General features: G+C 39.0%; 1 protein-coding gene across 1 annotated transcript; it reads right to left on the minus strand.

The window, feature by feature from the left end:
- Positions 1–4,683: 4,683 nt before the first annotated feature.
- Positions 4,684–7,600, minus strand: LOC127935127 (uncharacterized). The gene is made up of 4 exons (XM_052532739.1): positions 7,481–7,600; positions 7,004–7,375; positions 5,543–5,569; positions 4,684–5,399 (listed from the first exon to the last, which is right to left on the minus strand). The coding sequence occupies exons 1-4, from the start codon at positions 7,548–7,550 to the stop codon at positions 5,227–5,229; spliced, it is 642 nt and encodes a 213-aa protein (XP_052388699.1). The 5' UTR covers positions 7,551–7,600; the 3' UTR covers positions 4,684–5,226.
- Between the last annotated feature and the right edge of the window lie 12,931 nt (positions 7,601–20,531).

Consider the following 20,531-nt stretch of genomic DNA (forward strand, 5'->3'; position numbering starts at 1 on the left):
GCATGGTTTAGGGAGTAAAGTAATCAAACCTTGAGTCATACTCCATGGTAAGGTTTTGCATTTTATACTTTGATTAAATACCTGCAGTAAGACGGGCGCCATCTGCTGGGAAAACAATGTATAAAACTCAGACGATAGGCCATCTGTCCCAGGTCACTCTTTTAACAGTTCTAAACACTGAGAGACTTCTGCCAGGGATAACGGGAGGTCACAAAAATCCTTTTCTGAGTTGTCGAGCTTAGGAGTATTATGTAAAGAGTTAAGAAATATCGAAGAATTATCGTCAGCATATTCTGAGGTATATAGCTTTTTATAAAATGAGGAACAAAATTCAGATATTACACGTTGATCATCACCTATAGAATTGCCAATTTTTAATTAATTAATAGTATTCATTTTTGTATATGATACTTTTCCAGTTTGAAGAAGTATGCTGAATTTTGTTCCCCTTCTTCTAACCACCGTTTCCCTCTGCCTTCTTTTTATATATATTAACCAGGCTCTCTTGTAAATTAAAGCATTTCTATTTTTTCTTGCTCTGTTAAGGTGTCTGGTGTAATTTGAGACATTACCGAGAATTCTCCACCACAGCTTTGTTGAAGAAATGTTTAATCAACGGTGGGATTTTCTGATTAACCTCCTCCACTTTAAGAATAGAGTTAAGTTTCCTGTAATTGGCTTTGTAATCATTATCTGATAATAATTTAATAGAAATGAATACTGCTTTATGATCGCTTAAAGGACAGGGAAGAATGTTAAGTGAGATGAAATTGTATTAGTAATGTGTTATATTCCTGCTGTCACACTACACTGCCAGAAGGAACACAGAGCTGAGGATAACTGAAAGAGTCTTTATTAATCAACACAGGGATAAATCCAACATGGAGAATAGGTAGAGGACATGGGTTTAAAAAGGCAAGATAATGTGTACACAGCTGTATGGAATGAATAAATTAACTGGAACACATGGGAAAGAAACTAGACACACCTGGAGTCACGGGGCAAATTTATTTTTCTATATTTAAAATTTTGTTCTGTACTGATTACATCAGCAAATGTTTCCATTTAATGTTTGTAATGATATACTGAATAATGCATCATCCTGTACATGCTAAATATCTCTAAATATGTTACCGTTCACTGAATCTTCCTTCATCTTTTCATATATTCAGTGATTCTGACCTAATGTTTTTCTTCTATTAGAGATTTCTCAGCATGAATAATGCTCTGTAGTGTTAGTCATAGCTGGTTTGTTTTCACATCATATTTTTGTGGTTTTAGTTGGATGATCTTAATGCAGTCAGTCAGGAAATCATGTTTGTTCATTGTGTGACACTGATGTGAAAGCATTTTTTTTCTTTTTCTGAAACTGTGAGGGCAGATCTGACATCAGTGCATATATACAGCTGTGTTTGAAGAGCTTTAGCATTGCTAATGATCAGGCTTTCCATAAGAAACGTGTGATTTCTTAGTTTTATTGTGGTTTATTTGATCATGATTTAACAAACAAATTTAATAATCAAGACATTTTTAATCAATCTTTATGTGCCATAAAACAGACATGTCAGATACAGATCCCCTGTAAAGACCTTGTCTCAGAGGAGCACCAGGACAAGACCACAGGAAACAGATGATTCTTCTGCACAATCTGACTTTGCTGCAGTCTGGAATTGAACTACTGGTTTCGTCTGGTCAGAGGAGAACTGACCCCAACTGAGCCTGGTTTCTCCCAAGGTTTTTTTCTCCATTCTGTCACCGATGGAGTTTCGGTTCCTTGCCGCTGTCGCCTCTGGCTTGCTTAGTTGGGGTCACTTCATCTACAGCGATATCATTGACTTGATTGCAAATAAAAACAGACACTATTTCAACTGAACAGAGATGACATCACTGAATTCAATGATGAACTGCCTTTAACTATCATTTTGCCTTATTGAGACACTGTTTTCCAAATGAATGTTGTTCAGTGCTTTGACGCAATGTATTTTGTTTAAAGCACTATATAAATAAAGGTGATTGATTGATTGATTGAAAACACTAGGCGCGCCGCTCTCCTTATTTCCAAAGCACTCTGTAATCTGTGCTCGCGCTCCAGTGGCGTCTGCTGTTGCTGGGCAACCATGACTCGCTCTTCATGAAGATGATGAAGTTTCAGCAAAGAATAAATGGAATTCACTTAAAATCACTTGTAGTAGCTCTGCTAATACATTCATTTAAAAAATGGCTATCCTTGTACAACTATGATCATCCGTTTCTCCATCTTAGCTTTCAGTATTGTTCCGGGAAAGGATGTGCATGACCAGTGGTGCACTTACTGCGACCTGAAAAGTTTAGATGTTTCTAATTGTGTTTTATTTACGTCTACACCTAGATAGCATTAACCGTCCCCTTTACAATAATGAAATACTAATTGTTGTACAGTATAGGGGTTGCAAGACTACTGATTTTTTTAATAAAAAAAAATGCCCGAGTTACTCGGCTATACTCGTGGTTCATGCTATTGTAAATGAAAACACATTAAATAGTTTTTTTTTTTTTTTTTTTTTTTTTTATCAATCAACGCTTATTAATGTATAGGCTTATGCAACAAAAACATATGTAAAATTTTTAAACTTCATAATTATGACATTACATATTTACATTGTCATGTAACAGCCAGTAGCTACCTATTTGTATCTGTTACAATCACAACATTTTTCCTATCTGCATTCGGAAACATCAGTTACTTGATAAGACCGTTACTTGTTTTCGTAGTTATCACTGAACAAGTTTGTCGTGTTAAAATAAAATAATTATTAATTTATAAAATAATATTTATCATGCAAGCCATGACAAATGTTTAGTGATCATTTGAACACGACTGAATCCATTCAATGCACACATTCTCATTATGCAGAAAACTTTGAGCGAGTCTTAATGTTAATGAACCTCACTAAACAGATGTGTGTGTTCCGCGCAAACCAGCAAAAGGTAAAGATGCAAACATGTAGGACAAGTAGACAATGTATCCGTATCTAAGCTGATTATTAGCCTACTCTTGAGAGATAACTGATTTGGTTTTTGAGAGACTGAGACGCGCAGCGCGGCTGTTTGATTGGTGAGCGCGCTGTGCTTATTCCATTCATTCGGATCACATCTTAGCCTAAGCTTTAAATCATTGCCATTTAAATATATACAAATACTATAACGTGTATGATCTATTATTATAGGTAAAATTCCTCTTGCAACGCTCTGATTTCTGAGAGATAAACAGAGAGGCGACAACAATGCGGTGTTTGATTTGCGCGCTTTTCACTCGTAAAGTTTACATTCATTCACTTCTGGCGCTGATGCCCTGGCTCACCTGTTATCTAGCAAACACCAGACTGTGTCAGCTTCAGCCGAGTATTCAGGCAGAATTATTCCTTGTCCGTTATTCGTTTTTTAAGCCATTATCCGTGCCATTCCGAATAAGGCATTCGGCTTCAGGCACAACCCTAATTATTACATTACATATTTTATTTTTACATGCAACATAGATAAGGTCATATAGTAACAGCTCCACGCAATATTGTAATTCTAAAATTCACGTCATAGCCTACTTGCAAACACTTTGTATTCATTATGGTTAATGCATGCTGGAGTAGTCGATTGTTTCCGACAGAGCTCGACTAGTCTATGCAAGCCCTAGTACAGTATGACAAAAATGTCGCTGTATTTATGTGCGCATGCCCAGTGGAGCCAAACGTATCCATTCTAGCCTTGCTGCGCGCATTTGTCATATCCCGAGCTTTGCGTGTGTCTGTGCACTGTGCCAATTAGGCATAGTCATTTACATTTTTAAATAAATATACATATACAAAGTAAATAAAATGAAAATAAAGTACATAAAAATAATTTTACCTTACAGCTCCAAACTCTGTTCTAGAGGGCCAGTGTCCTTTATAGTTTAGCTCCCAGGGTCGGACTGGGGGTAAAACCACTCATTAGCAAGGCCCCAAAGGAAGAGAGGGCCCTTGAAAAGTATGAATCTAAAATATATATATTTTTTCCTGGATATTTTCATGGGTGGGGGCCTTGGGCGCCCATCAGGACTGCCTATGCATAGGGCCCAGGATCTTGTTTAACGCCCCTGTTAGCTTTAACCCTAATTATACACACTTGAACCAGCTAATCAAGCTCTTACTAGACACACTAATCTTCCAGGTGTTTTAAGGCCAGTTGGAGCTAAACTTTTCAGGACATTGGCCATCCAGGATGTAGTTTGGAGACCCCTGTCCTACAGAGTTGTTACTTTGCACATGCTTTTTGATCATTACAAATAATAATGTAAAATAAATTTTCTTAGAATAGGAGATATGCTTTCTCTCGCATCACAAACATTATCAGTAGTTAAGTATGTGGTCTTGAAGAGGACCCTTTTTTCTCTCATTTGGACTCAAACCTCTTTGGACTCGGTCTTGACTCGGTCTCGACTAGTCCTAGACTTGGACTTGACTTGGACTCGACAAAGCTGGACTTGACTACAGCTCTACCTCATTCTAACACGCTCCACATCTCTACATCACTATGTGGGAAGATTAGCATAACACAGGCCTAGTGATTAGCATCGGGGGAGTTTCCTGATCCTGGGAGAGAAGACACAAGGTTCTGTTACCAATGAATCTCACACTGCACGATTAATATATTATTAACATTGTGTATCCCCCCCCCCCCCCCTAAAATGCTCTGGACACGCTCCAATAGACGCCGTAGATGACACTCAAGGACAACCTACAACGAATTCATTAAACCCACCTTAAAACATATCTTTTCCTTTCTTGTTTCTCTTAACTCTGGCTGCACAATCTGATTCATGCCATTGATTTCATGTTTATCTGTATTTTTATTTATTTATTTTTGTATGCTGTCATGTTTATCTGTTTTGATATTGTAAAGCCACTTTGAGTTTTCAGAAAGGGGCTATATAAAATAGACTTTATTATGATTATTATAATTATTATTATCATTATTAAGTTAAAAAGACAAAGTTCTTTTAGAAAAACTGAATTTAGTTTTTACTGGTGCTGAAAAAGGTAACTTTTGCCACAATATCTCAGCTTTTTTAAAGTGAAAGTATCTAGCCGACAGGAAAACACATCTGAGCCAATGACCTCCGTTTCAGTTTGTGGTTAGCTACATCATTGCATATTTTACTGGCAGTGCAAGGTTCAGACATATTGAGACTTGAAAATAAAGCACATAAATGTGTTATTTAGCTGATTTGTGATGAATCCTAGATGAGCGTTTGGCTGTGCTCCATCCTTTCTGCCAGCCGCGATAGTGAATGATTCTTCCAGCAATGACTGTAGCCAGAAAAAACACAAGAATAGCCAGCCCAACACCACCAAACATCAGCACACGCTCCGTCAGCGTCACCTCATCTACAGACAGACACACAGGAGAATTACTCATGTTTGTACTGATCTGAACTGATGACTAGATTTAGAGCTGGATCTCCACAGAAGAGCAGTTACATTATTAATAATCAACTAAACAAACAACAGACATAACGCTCAACACTTACCTGTGTTGTCAGCTTCTTTTGGCAGTTCTGTTTTAAAAAAGACAAGTAAACATATATTACTCTATTAAAAACACAGTAAGCAATCAAAACACAGGGCTTCTGCGGCTCTTAAAAACTCTTAGCCTTCCACAAGTTAAGGACTTAAATAAAGTTATGGCATTAAATGATGCATGCACTGAAACAGATAATATTTTTCACTATTTTTCCATTACAAATACCTCAAAATCAAGATACATTTACTTGAGATACAAAATGAATATATAAAGCAATGTCATTTTGATATTTTTTCAGAAAAAAAAACTTCTTTGTTATTTGATCTTGAATAAACAGCTTTGCACTGGAAAACAACACAGAAAGTACAGTAAAAGTTATTCCCATATTCTAGTTAAGATGTTTTTGTAAAATAAATTAAAAAGTAATGGAGATTGGTTGGAATTTGCATTTTCAAACTTGTAATTTACTTAAAATTTGATTTGACATATTGTGTTTCCTTTCATATAAATTAGAAACCCTTGCAGAAATCCTGAAAACTAGGACTGCAGAAAAGTGAGGTGAGGGCTTTTAAGTTGTCAGAAATATGACTTCTCAAACTAAATCTTATTAGTTGTGGGTTAATTAAGCAATGAGAAATGGTAAATTGAGATTTCTTGGCAAACTGTGAAATGAGTAACATGTTTTACACCCAGTGCTATAACTTTCTAATTGTAGTCTCCACTGATTCAGATTACTTGATGAAAACTGTAGTTAGTTCTTGTAAATTGTAGTTAACGTAATCGGTTTCTCGTTTTAAGTCATGTATTCTGATTACTTTTAGATTACTCTTAACCTTGTTTACTACTTTTCATTTGGTTTCATTAAATGAACCATATTGACATAAAAAATACAATAAAAACAACAACAAGCATTTTTTACATCAACATGAAGTGCATTAAACTTTACATTATGCCTGTGTTTCCCTAACAGGGGTTAGTGTAAAAATTGAGGTTAACTAGGTTAACACTAGAAAGATAAATGTTTGATTTGTTAACCTGCATGTCTAGTTTAGGTATTCGGTCAGATTAGGGATATGGAATATGTGCTTTATAAATACTAATAAACAGCCAATATGTTAATGATAGGTTTGCTAGAGAAGTAGGAGAATTTGTCCCTATACTAAAGTGTTACACCATTTTACATATTTGTTAGTCAGTCATACTTCAGTACAATTAGTTTTTGTCTTAACAAGCCCATTTCAGCCTTCTTTTTGATAGGTAATGTGTGTTTTTGATCTGAAAATAAAAATAAAACCTATTTAGCATTTAAAACCACACATGTGCGGCTCTCAATCACAAGCAGCAGCATCTATATCACATACTAGAAACTGATGTACAGATCTCATCTCAGCTGGTTCATCTTACCCATCCCTCCCTTCCCTGATAAATTAATGAAGGTGTTTTTGGAAGTCAAACTGAAATCTGTTACCAGTGCACCGATCCTCGGCTTGTTGACCCTCGATCTCTAGTCTGATGGGTCGATCGAAGTGCATCTCGGTAGTGTCCGACTTCGTTCCACAGAAATAAAGACCTGAATCTGACTCGGTTACTCCAGAAATCTCTAGCGTGGCTCTGGTGATCCATGGGTCTGTAGAGATTTTCAGACGAGTCCGGTTTGGATTGTAGGTGGTCAGAAATTTTCTCCCAGTTATGTCAGTCTGTGCAGAAATCAGTAGATTGAATCGGTTGGCTCTGAGGTGATACCAGGCGATTTCTTTTCGGTTGCTCATGTTGTATTTCAGACTGATGTTTTCTCCCTTCTGAACTCTCAGCAGATCAGAAGATCCTTGAATTGATTCATCTGAAGAGACATTGATAATTATCACATTGGTTAAAAATAATAATTGAATTTATATATTTAAAATAACTGTAATGATTAGAAATAATTTTGAGTTTGATAATTTACCACTGGAAGTGATTTGTATATTTATGATCCAAAGTACACAGAAGAAAATTATATTTTTCATGTCTTGCATGTCAGGTTTCTGAACAAAGTGCAAACCCTTAAACCACTATTCATTTCCTGCTATACACTGCTATTCATTTCCTTTGGTAATCGCTTCTACCTGCTGCTTTTCCGGCTGTGAAAACATTGCCATTTGTGGTTTGCATCAGATATGTTTAAAGCACTAACGGTAAATGCATATGTAGCACACTGACAACCTTGTATCTTTCTCTCATTCCAATTTGGTTTATTTCAGTTCACGAACTCAAGGATAGTGTACCATGTTCAATTCCTACACAAAAGTCAGAATTTAATATTCACATAGCTTGACCTTACAGGGCACCTATTTGATTTAACGTTTTGTTTGAACTTTGAACATAAATGTGTTTCAGCTGTATGTGGAACGACCATCCTATAATGATAAAAAAAAAAAAAAAATCATAAGCACTGTCTCAGAAAAAAGCTGTTCGCAGAATCTTGCCCACGACCGTTGACTGACACTGCGTTATTATCAGAGACTCACCCTGTGTGAGCTGAACATGATTTGCCATGTTTATCTTCACAAAAGAGCATTTAAAAGCAGCATTCAGGTAGGAAACGTCTTTGAATAAAAGCTATAGAAGCTATTCAGTCCATAGCAGCGAATGAATTTAAATCAGTTGTGTTAACTAAGAGAGACATGCAAAATATACAGTAAGGGGTGGGTTGACTGGGATTTGGAACCGCTGGTATAGGCCTATGTATGAAGTGGAATAATGTCCAGGTTTTGGCAGTTTGCACTGTGCGGCTCCATCGTTGTGTGAAGTTCCTGATAGCCATACATAGAGCAGACAGCTCGTTATGCTTTACATCTACTTTGATGTATTTTTTGATTGGTGTGCAGCAATGCTTAAAGTCAAATAAATGAACAAACACTTGCGCATATTTGCATCGGTTTAATTGTTCCCTGTAGAGCTCACCTTCTCATGCGCAGCAGGTAACCCATCTTACTTTTGTGCCAGTTTTTCAAAGCAAAAATAGATTGGATCACCCTGATCCAGGTACACACTTTTTCAGAATTACAAACCTGGATTACTAATGCTCTAAGGAGACCCTAAAGCAGGGGTGTTAAACTCAGTTCCTGGAGGAAACGCCACCCTGCAGAGTTTTGTTCCAACCCTGCTCCAACACACATACCATGTACTTTTCAAATAAGACTGAAAAAAAGCCCTCCAGGAACTGAGTTTGAATCCCTGGTCCAGATCAAAACCAAGATTGGATTTTGTGATTTAATCCAAATTTAGAATCCTTTTGTTCTCCAACTACCCATTTTCAAGATTTTTTTCCAATCCAATGGCCAAAATCTGATTACTTACGAACATCTGGCCCCTGGCAGTTGTGGCCTCATGCTTAGTCTTTTACTTTCACTTTGTTAGTGTTTAATGTTCAGTTATTTATTTATTTTTTAAGTTTCTGTGGTTACCATTGTGCTGAAGATTATTGGGTTGTGGTTGCCATGTGTTATGTTTGTGTATTTCACTCAGTGAGCGTTGCTGTATTGCAGCAATAAATGATTTGCTATGCAAGCTGTAGAATGTTTTAAATGTACAATAACAACCAATAACAAGAGCCAAAATTACTTTGGACCCTACTTACATTTTTTTCCCCTAAGAAATTAGTTGTGTTTGGAAGACTATTTGTTTTAGTAAGTAGTTAGCAATTAGTTGTGTTAGAATTTTCTTTAGTGTGTTATAGTTGTTAAATACAAACTTTTTTCTCAACACAGCATGAAGTCTGCCATTTGAGCAAATTATAGGTATATTTTCACAGAAATAAGATTTTAAGATGGAGTAAAGTCACATTATCATAAAAACACTTAAAACCAATAAAATGGTTTCATATTAAGTATGCAAATAGTAGTGAATGTCCCCTATAAGAGGTCTCTATGGGTTTCTGAAGTGAAATAATTAAATATTTCTCAAAAATACTTCCACAAGTTTATATGATTCTTTAGGGTCTTAATGAAAAGTTTGTAAAATAGTTTGCTTAACATTTTTCAGTGGTAGCGGAAATAACTACTTTTCTATCTGTCAAAAACAGCTCTTTTCAGGCAGTTTTGTAGCATTTTCTTTTAAATGTTAATGAGCTCTGCTGACTCCGCCCACTCTTTAAGTTGCTCTCTGAGGGACCGTTTAATTTGCATCATGCAACTTGCCAATAACCTTAAATAAAAATAATAAAAAATTTAACTTTAAGTATTTAATTAACTTTCATTTTCATTTAAAACAGACTCAAAGACAATTAAAGCTAAGCAAAATTATTATCAGTATAAAACTTAAACACATTTTAAATCTTCTTTTCTAAGATTATAGTAATAAGAATACAAGATTTGACACTTTTTTCTTGTGACTGGCTTGCAGTACGTTTTCCCATTGTGCACACACACAACAAAACAGAAATACAAAATAGTACCAAAATAGATATTCACAAGATTCACATAATGCATTAAAAACATTTTTTTAATAAAAAGCTAGTTAAAGAGCCACACAGATGGGAAATCAAAAATGACCTGTATTACAGTGTATGATGTAGCTTTCCATCTGTGTAAACAATGTGCAAATAATTAAACCAAAAAGTACACGATTTATAAAGTTATTGGCTTCTAAAGTAAGGAGTCGACTCTGAATCGCTGAAACGAGTCATTATAGATTTCAAATCTTTTGCCCATCTCTATGTACGTCACTCGGAGCACTTTGCATAATAATCTCCGCCTACCGTCTTGAGAGAAACAAACTCTGACCTCCCCCCCCCACACACACAGACGCTCTGGTTGGTGTGAGAGCATCATGTCGAGGAGACAGTGTGTTTTTAATTGTAAAGGCAAGTTTGTTTTATTTTCACTGCCAAAGAATGAAGATCAGAAGAACCAATGGCTAAAATTCATTTAACCACAATACCAGAGCAGTACAACAAATCCCTTGTTGTGTTCACAACATTTCACTGATGACTGCTTTTCTAATCTCGGTGAGTACAGCGGGACTTTCAAAGCGTTTGGCGATAAAAGATGGTTCATTACCAACTTTATTTAGACCAACAAGCATCTCCGAATCACAACGCGAAGTATGATTATGAAGTTATGTGTCTGTTTTCTCCCGAGCGTCTCATCAGTATGTGTGCTGTCTGCGCTGATCGTCATGTACAAACACGTCATTAAAATGAAGTGTAACTCCGTGAATACTCAACGAAGAGACATGAGAGAGATATCTATAGAAAGCTTGACATGTCTACTTTAAAACTAAACAAGTGCTGCCGAAAACAGATATTCTGTGATAAAGTAATCCATATGAAAACAACGCGATGTCTGTTTTTCACGTCTCTCTTCATTATATCTAATGTGACCACGCCCCCGCGCTGAACACGCTATTCAGATTCAAACTGAAGCGCGGCTTGAATACACACACACAGAAGAAAAAGCAGCGAGACTGTTCAAATTTTTTATTTTACTGTTTGCTTCGCGATGAGAGGAATAAGACATAATTCACCCCAAACAGATGATAACGCATAGTTTACCGTGGAGGTGTGTGCGGAACAACCAATCAAACCTGACTATGTCAGTTGACCAATCAGAACACAGTATGCTACCGAAAGGTGGGGTTTAAGGAAACTGAATCTTTTGAACAGCTTCGCGTGAACCGTTTGGGGATCTCTGAGAACTGAGGTAATTTTAAAATGATATTTTGACAAAATGACAATGTTTTTTAACCTTGGATGGATTTAAACCTGTTGTACAGGACTTATAAACAGTGATAGGAAGATGGGTAACATGCAATAAACCAATCAGAGTCTCATCTTCCATTCCCTTTAAGAGCCAGTTCATGGAAGGAACCTTTAACTGCCCGAAACCGTTCTGGCGAAGCGGCCAAGGGGTATGCTGGGGATTCACCCAGGGGAGCGTTCTGTTGCAATGCAATTGTGTCCTCAGAGCGCCTCAGCATGGCGTGGTGGTCCCAAGCTTCCCTCCAAGGCCTGTAAGTTCTCATCCACGCTTGTGGCCAAGGCTTACAGAGCTGCGGGTTGTTGCGTTGGGTTCTTTTACAAATAAAGACTGTTCCCTTGAGTGTTCATCAAGCCGCTTTATTAACAGGCTGCAACAATAACATTGTGCGTCTCTCACTCTGCTCATGCAGTACTCCCCCATCTACATGCCCGTGTTGCCCTCTAGTGGTAACATGTAATATAGATTACACCACATCCCCCTTACTGAAGGTAAGTTAACTACCCTTAGCTTTAACTCAAACCATTAGCATTTATATATATATATTTTTTTTTTTTTTATAAATGCCACATTGGTAGCCAACTGTAAATGTCTGGGCATAAACATTTTCCATACCATTTTCTTTTCCCTTATCGAACAGTTATTGAAACATTAGAACATTTTCAATGCACAAATTCACATTAGATTAAGGCATATTCAGACTTATTCGAAGCATACTGAATTGTTAATGCATTCTTTTATAGATCCAGTCTTTTTGGTTTTACCACTTCTCTACCAGACCTGGTTCGAACAACATCTGGTGTTTGATGTGCTTGTGGCTCAGAAAGTATCTCTGCAGGAGTGTTTCTTTCATTAGACTGGGTCAGTTGTGTTTCAGTATGAGTCTCTGATATCGGCAAAGGCACAAGATGACTGCGATTCCTTCTAATAGTTCCCTGCGGTCCACTGATGACATAGGACCGTGGAGTTGGGTGGACAGATGTCACTGTGCCTGTTGCTTTTGCATTTGCAATCCAAACAGGGTTTCCGGGTATCAGTTTATCCAGATCTCTTGTTCTGTGTCTTTTGTTGAAACATTCGGTTTGTCTCATCCTTCTCTCCCTCTCTACATGCCGAAGTTGTCGAAGATTTGGCACACAAGGCTGTAAGGCCTCTGGAAGCATCGGCAGGGTGGTACGAAGTCGACGCCCCATGAGTAGCTGTGCAGGGCTGTAGCCATTTGCCAGCGCTGTGGTCCTATAGGCTAATAGAGCTCTGTACGGATCACTAGCTTTCTTGAGGAGATTTTTAACTGTTTGGACAGCTCTCTCCGCCTCACCGTTGCTTTGGGGCTATCTGGGACTACTGGTCACATGCTCAAAACAGTATTCACTTGCGAAGTCTTTCATTTCCTGACATGCAAACTGCGGGCCGTTGTCCGTGATCAGTATCTCTGGTATTCCATGACGTGCAAATATTGATTTCAAATGCACAATGACATTGGCAGAGCGAGTTGGGCTGAGCTGAGCAATCTCTATATACCTAGAGAAGTAGTCCACTAGCAACAGATAGTTTTTATCTTTCAGAGCGAACAAGTCAGCACCTAACTTCTGCCATGGTCTTTCAGGTAAATCTGTGGGCATTAAAGGCTCTCTTGCATTGACTCTTTCCTGTATGCACTGTCTGCATTTGAGGACAAGTTCACTGATCTGGTTGCTTAAACCTGGCCACCACACTGCCTGACGGGCACGCTCTCTGCACTTAACCACCCCCTGGTGCCCCTCGTGTATTTTGTCCAAAACTGAGTTTCTCATGTTAGCAGGAATAACTAACCTTGTGCCCCTAAGTAATAGTCCGTTGTGCACACTCAGAACAGCTCTCTCAGGCCAGTAGTGCTTCACCGCTCCTTGTAGCTGGTTACGATCCGGCCAGCCTTCTGCACAGTACCTTATGACTTGAGAACAGACACTGTCAGACATCAGCTGCTCTTGAAGATCTGCCAGATATTTACTGCTTGTAGGAAGGCCCTCTAGCACAGATTCAAGGTAAATATTAGTGTCCTCCATAAGATCTGTATCAGCGCCCGTAACACTGTTTGTAAGCGGTAAGCGTGAGAGTGTGTCAGCTGTGGTGAGACTTTTGCCAGGGATGTGCTTTATTGTGTATGAGTACCTCATTAAGCGCATACGGAATCTCTGTATCCGCGGCGGAAGCGCATCCAAAGCTTGTCCTCCCAGAAGACTCACTAGTGGCTTGTGGTCAGTTTCGAGTTCAAAGTGAAGGCCTAGAATAAAGTCATTAAACCTCTCACAGGCCCACGTAAGAGCTAGCGCTTCTTTTTCCACCTGAGCGTAGCGCTGCTCTGTAGGTGTTAAAGATCGGGAAGCATAAGCAACTGGTGACCACACATCTCCCTCTTTCTGTAGCATGACTGCCCCCAGGCCAAATGAAGAGGCATCCGTGGAGATTTTCTGTGGCTTATTCGGGTTGTAGAGCTGTAACACAGGAGGAGAAGACAGTTCGTGTTTAAGGTTGTGAAACGCCTTTTGCTGGTCGTGCCCCCAGTACCACATGTTCTTAGTTGAAAGTAAGTCTCTCAGTGGTTTATCCTTTTCAGAAAGGTTTGGAATAAACTTCCCCAGTTGGTTCACCATACCGAGAAAGCTCCTAAGCTCACTCACGTTGCTTGGCTCCTTCATGTCCTGAACAGCTTGGGTTTTGTCTGGATCAGGACTCATTCCATCTGCTGAGACGATGAATCCAAGGAATTTTACTTTTCGTTTGTTAAACTCACATTTCGACATGTTCAACGTAACGCCGGCTTTCTCTGCCCGCTGCAGGACAGCATGCAGTCTTGTGTCATGCTCCTCTACGGTCGATCCCCAGACCAGGATATCGTCCATGTGACAGACGACTCCCTCGAGATCTGCTGTAACCTCCGTCACCATCATGTTTTGAAAATGTTCGGGCGCGCTGGAGATGCCAAATGGCAAACGGTTAAAATGGTACCTGCCGAATGGCGTAATGAAGGTGGTGAGGAGTGCAGACTCTTTGGATAGTGGTATTTGCCAAAAGCCCATATTTGCGTCAAGTTTAGAAAAATACTGAGCACCTGTGAGCATGCCTAGCGTTTGGTCTACAGAAGGAAGTATGTATCTTTCACGACACACGGACTCATTTAAAGGTGTCATGTCCACACAGATACGCACCTTCTCTTTGTCCTTTTTGGGAGCTACAACCATGCCACAGCACCAGTCGGTCGGCTCGTCCACGCGACTAATAACTCCCAACCCTTCCATTCTGTCCAGCTCTTCTTTAACTTTGCCCATGAGCGGCAGTGGCACGCGCCTTGGCACTTTTAGCGAGAAGGGCTTTGCATCAGGTTTTAGTTTTATGGTGTATGGCTTTTGTACCCGCCCAAGTCCTTCGCATAACTTGGGGTATGCTTTAGCCACTGTCTCTTTGTTTATAGTATCGACTCTGGTGATAAGCTTCAGTCTCACCGAAGCAGTTCTACTCAGCAGTGGCACGCGGAGGTTTCGGACTACATAGATCTTCTCAGTAGTGCTCCTATCACCATACACAATAGTCTCTGTGGTAGACCCCAAAACAGTTAACGCAGCCCCACCCGGTCCATAGAGTGGTTTTTCTGCCTTGTCCAATGCTTTGTCTTTGAGTTTGAAGCTCAAAAATGTTTGTTCGGAAATAGCAGACACATCTGCTCCGGAGTCTAACTTGAAGGTCACCTTATGTCCGCCCACGTTTATGTCTGCCAGCCATGGTTCTTCTCCAGAATCCACCTCACCCAGAAAAAGTCCAGCCGCACTGTCCGCAACCTCGTTCACAGATGTGCTGGACTTACAGACTCTACCATAGTGTCCGCGTTTTCCACAGTTATGGCATTCTGCATTTTTTGCTGGGCACTGCACTGCTGCGTGTGCGGGTGCCTTGCCACACCTGGAACATACTTTACTGTCATGTTTGGTCTGCTGAAACTTCGGAGACTTAATCTGTTTTTGCTCTTTGGTTTTAAACTTACTCAGCTTGGCTTTTCTAATTTGTACTGCATCCATAGCTGTTTTGCTGGCGATAACTTCACCTCTCAGGTCAGTTTGCTGTCTCTTTATTTCTTCAGATTGTCTTGCCATAGTGATAGCTTTAGCTAGGGTGAGATCTTTGTCAAGCTGCATTCTTTCTGACAGAGACGAATCTTTAAGACCCACTACAAGCCTATCTCTCAAAAGATCATCATGAAGAGCACCGTACTCACAGTTTTCTGCTAGTGCATAAAGAGCTGTAATAAATGTGTCCACAGGTTCTGATGGCTGTTGCACTCTCTTGTTGAATTTTGCCCTCTCGTAAATCACGTTTTTTCTTGGGACAAAATGTCTGTCGAAAGCTGTTTTGACTGCATTGTATTGCTGGCACTGCATGGCCGTTAGCTCGAGCCCTCTTAGCACGTCGTCAGCCTCATCTCCCATGCAATAAACCAGAGTATTAACTTGGTTTGCTTCCGAAGAACTATTCAGGTTACTTGCCAGTCTAAAACGCTCGAACCGTCTACTCCACCTTTCCCACTCTTGAGGCTTTGCAAAATCAAACGGCTCCGGTGGTTTGATGGTGAAGGTTGCCGCCGCCATTACTGGACCTGCCGCCGCGGCTGCTCCCGCTGCTGAGGCTCCTCTCGCTTGTTCTTCCTCACTCATAATAGCTAGCCGGGCGTAAAGCTGACTTCCTTCTCAAAGCACAGCCACTTCTGACACCATGTTGCGTTGGGTTCTTTTACAAATAAAGACTGTTCCCTTGAGTGTTCATCAAGCCGCTTTATTAACAGGCTGCAACAATAACATTGTGCGTCTCTCACTCTGCTCATGCAGTACTCCCCCATCTACATGCCCGTGTTGCCCTCTAGTGGTAACATGTAATATAGATTACACCACACGGGTCAGGCTGCTTCTGCCCTGCACGCCATGACCACCCTTCAGGTCTATCAGGCCAAGGTGCTCAAAGAGCTGCACTGGGGCAGTGCTGACCCAGGGGTTTTGCAGGAGGTGCGCACTGCTACCGACCTCATTCTCCGGGCGATGAAGGTTACTGCACTCTCCTTGGGTCAGGTAATGTCCACTTTGGTGGTCCAGGAGCCCCACCTATGACTAAACCTGGCAGACATAAGGGAGTCATAAGTATTGAAACAACATCGGGTGAGTAAATGTAAATGTAAATAAACAGAATTTAAATTTTTGTGAAACTATCCCCAAATACTTTTTTAATTGAAATTATAGCCTTCTCAAAATATAATATAATAATAAAATAATAATATTAATTTCTTATTAATTTAACTGTTGCATAAACTTATTTCCACAATTTGCATTCATTCATGCCTGGTGTGATAACTTTGACATGCTCTTGCAAACTTGATGCTCTGACTTGCTGTAGAGTCCTCGTACCAATGAGAGGTGTGTCCATGTAGATGAGTAAATAAATCTGCATCTTAAGTGGTGTACAGCGTTAACTTAACGTCGGTTGGCATGTGGCGTTATTTTAACTTGTGGTGGTGTCTGGCATAAATAAACATATCGCCTAACAGCGCTTATTTAATGCCTGGCTGCATTATGAAAATGGCATTTTAATATTGATATGACGGTCAAAAGCATGTGAATTATGAGCCATTTGGCTTTCCAAACTCCTGCATTGTGTGTTTCATTCATACTCAAAGTTGGAGGTGCTCTCATGCAGAAAGTCATATCAGGAAATTAATATGGGCAACAGCGTCCAGCTATCGCTGTATCAAAAAAGTTGTTTTCACACACACACAAAAAAAACAGAAACTTTTGGAAACACGAAAACATTAAACACGATTGCGGTGATATTTTCAACTCATCTTCAGCAGGTGATAAAGTACATGAACAATGCAGCGCTAATTGACATATAATTTATTACAGTATAGAAACTATTCTGCCTTATTATATGATAAGAAGTGTTTGTAGTATACAATTCCAAATAATTCTACTGACTCCAAGCTTTTGAATTATATTTTTTCACATAAATGCTGATCTTTGGGTCCTACAATTCATCAAATAATACTGAAAAAATGTTCTCATCTGTTTTAAATATTGATAATCAGCAAATCCGCATATAAGAATAATTTCTGAAGGATGAGACACTGAAGACTGGAGTAATTGATGCTGAAAATTCAGCTTTGATTACAGGAATAAATTACATTTAAAAATATATTCAAATAGAAAACATTTATATTAAATAGTAAAAATATTTCACAATATTACTGCTTTTGCTGTACTTTGGATCAAATAAATGCAGGCTTGGTGAGCAGAAGAGACTTCTTTAAAGGAAGGTACAATGGTGTTTCGTGTATTCAGAGTTGTTCACAGAGTTAAAGAGATGGATTCTCATGCTAAACATGGCCAAAGTTTTACAAATAATTTAGAAGAATGACTAAGAATTTCTGTGCCGAAAATCTTAACTTCCGGGTTGGTACAAGTTTCGGCTGGGTTTTTTTTCAATCGTGGATCTAATGTGGACGAGAAGGGAAGTCCTTATATGAGCATTTCTCTGGTAAAAGCGCACCCGTGTGCACACATTGACCAGAGGAGGGCGAGATTGCGCACATCAACGCGCTTCAAAATCATCGGCAGCACTGCATAGGATTTTTTCGAGAATGCCTCCAAATAAGTGTGTTTTTGGATGTGAGGGAAAGTTTACCGTGTTCATCTTCCCCAAGAACCCAACATTACATGAACAGTGGATGCAGTTTGTTTTTCCGATGCAGCAATGATAAAAGACCCATTCATGTACAATTGCATCAGATTTCTGTATTTTGTTGGAAATCAGCACATAAGTGAATATATGTTAATGGAAACAACACAAAACATCAGTATTATAGCTCATCTCACGGCATGCCTCCAGGTAGGGATGTGCACATCGATGCTGCAGTATCGATATATCAGTACTCAGAAGTTACTATTTTGATATCGATATTTTCTGCAAAGTATCTATACTTAAATATATGTATAATTACTTTATAACTAAATGTTTTAAGCAGTGTGTGCAGGCCGATCGGGATGTGTGTGTATGATATATAAAGAGAAACTCTCGTGGACGCGGGAAATATGGCAAAAAGCAGAAAACGCAGCGTGGTGTGGTGCTACTTCTCATCAGCTGAAAAAAGTATTCCATGATGCAATATTTGTGGTCAGAGAGGCACACACTGCAACGAAACAAGCAACCTTTTTAAACACTTGCAAACAACACACCCTGAAACTTATAAAGAGGCTGAACAAAAACAAGCTGCCCGGTTTTCAGCTGCCCAGTCTCCCTCTGTTTGACAAAAGACGTTAAAGGAGAGTTTTGATGGAGGCAAACCTTATCCAGGTACAAAGAGCAAAGTCATTAACTTACTCCCTGTCTCTGTCATAACCATTAGGCGAATACGAATAAATATAAAGTGCGTATGTTTGTGTGTGGTGTCCTGGTATTCCTTACATTAAGGACAAAACGCACAATACCAATACATTTTGTCTTCCTGAGGACTTTTTAGGTCTCCACGAGGAAAGCAGCTTATAAATCATAAAGCATTATGTTCTTTGAAAATGTTACAAAGAGTTATCTGTGATGGGTAAATAAGAATCAGAAAAAAACTTCTTGTTTAAATAAGAAAGAAGTAAACATATGCAGTTTATGTTGTTGCTGTTTTGGTTAAGTTCTTTAATCAATATTTTTTGTTAGAATATTGTTTAAACATTTGTATTTATTTGTTGTAAATTTGCTTTTCAAATAAATTAGTTATTAATGGCCAGAATGTGCATGTCAAGTGTAATATATATATATATATATATATATATATATATATATATATATATATATATATATATATATATATATATATATATATATATATATATATATATGTTTTTTAATCAACATTATTTTGAAAAATCACATACACTTTTAAAATTATAAGCAGTATCGGTATCGTTAAAATTGTAACAAAAAGTATCGGTTTCGTATCACATGTAATAAATTTGGTATCACCCATCCCTACCTCAAGGAGCTTGTATTTTTCTGGAAAGAACTGGAAAGCTGTATTTTTCTTTTTTATAAATATGATAAAACTAAAGACTTTTTGGATATATGAAGGATGCAGTACGACTCTGTAGGTACTCAAGATTAACATGAGATTAGGTGAAACTGTGTATGTTATTTACCTTTTAAAAACATTAAATATCTTACTGTTCAAAAACTGTTGACCTGTAAGGCTATATAGATTACAGACATGTTAATGTCGGAAATGTCGGGCGTACTGCGCAGACTCAAACTGAGCTTGATGACGTAGATGTCACGTGAGCAACCTGTAAATCTTCTAATCCCTGTGCCAAGAGAAATCTGAATCACCCACCGAATCTTCCAGAGAAGGCGAACGTGAACAAGTTTTGGTAAGTATTCTGATTAATTATCTCCCTTAACTTTATACCTCCACGTCCCCCCGATAGCCTCATAGACAGTAAAAGATTGTCTGCGAGCTTCTCCTCCTGTCCGTACGGTAATTTCTCTACTGTGCGACAGAGAGTCGCTGGTTATGACACAATCGTTAGCCTATTTTTTACAAAAACTGCTTCTACGGGGCCACAACGTAAGATACAAGGTAATGGAGACTTTTATACATTTTCGTGTTTCTTTAGAAATAATTAATGGACACATGGAGTCTTTAAACGCCTCAGATGTAAAGTTATTCGCTGTCAAAGTGACGCCAAAATGAATGTTAGTCAATGGAATGCTAACAGCAGGTGGGGGTCCGCTAGCCAATGGTGGCACCCAGGGATGCTTCAAAAAAATATGAAACCCTGCCCCCCTGGTTATAACTGCGGTCCTGAAACTGCAACCGTTGCTATATCATCCAGTTCGGTAGGTGGCGCTGTCACAAAAAACTAGGGTCCTATAACCGGAGACGTGGTCCTAAAACTGCAACCTCCGGTTGTGCAGGAACATACTATTGAAACCCGGTACCAATATGTACCTATGGAACCGGTACGCACCGAACCGAATCAGAACGTAGATCTGTGCCTCATTTCGGTGCCTCTTAAATGCCTGAGCGATCGATGGAAATATTTTTCCTGGTTCTCCGGAATGTACACAAAAAGCATGGATATCGCTAGGCTTTTTAGCAGGGCTATAGCTCCATACTCCTGCATTGTGTGTTTCATTCATATTAGCTCCATAAACTGTACACAAATTCGCGATCGCCTCAAGAGTAAGTTCTGTCCC

The sequence above is a fragment of the Carassius gibelio genome, chromosome A19 (genome assembly GCF_023724105.1).
Source record: "Carassius gibelio isolate Cgi1373 ecotype wild population from Czech Republic chromosome A19, carGib1.2-hapl.c, whole genome shotgun sequence".
NCBI classification, from domain to species: domain Eukaryota; kingdom Metazoa; phylum Chordata; class Actinopteri; order Cypriniformes; family Cyprinidae; genus Carassius; species Carassius gibelio.

What these genes read in the sequence shown, in the direction of transcription:
- LOC127935127 (XM_052532739.1), bottom strand. Translation starts at nt 7,550, where the DNA reads ATGCAAGACATGAAAAATATAATTTTCTTCTGTGTACTTTGGATCATA. An exon ending in TATACAAATCACTTCCAGTG is followed by an intron (nt 7,376 to 7,480) that starts GTAAATTATCAA and finishes ATGTCTCTTCAG; the next exon opens with ATGAATCAATTCAAGGATCT. An exon ending in AAAAGAAGCTGACAACACAG is followed by an intron (nt 5,400 to 5,542) that starts GTAAGTGTTGAG and finishes GTCTGTCTGTAG; the next exon opens with ATGAGGTGACGCTGACGGAG.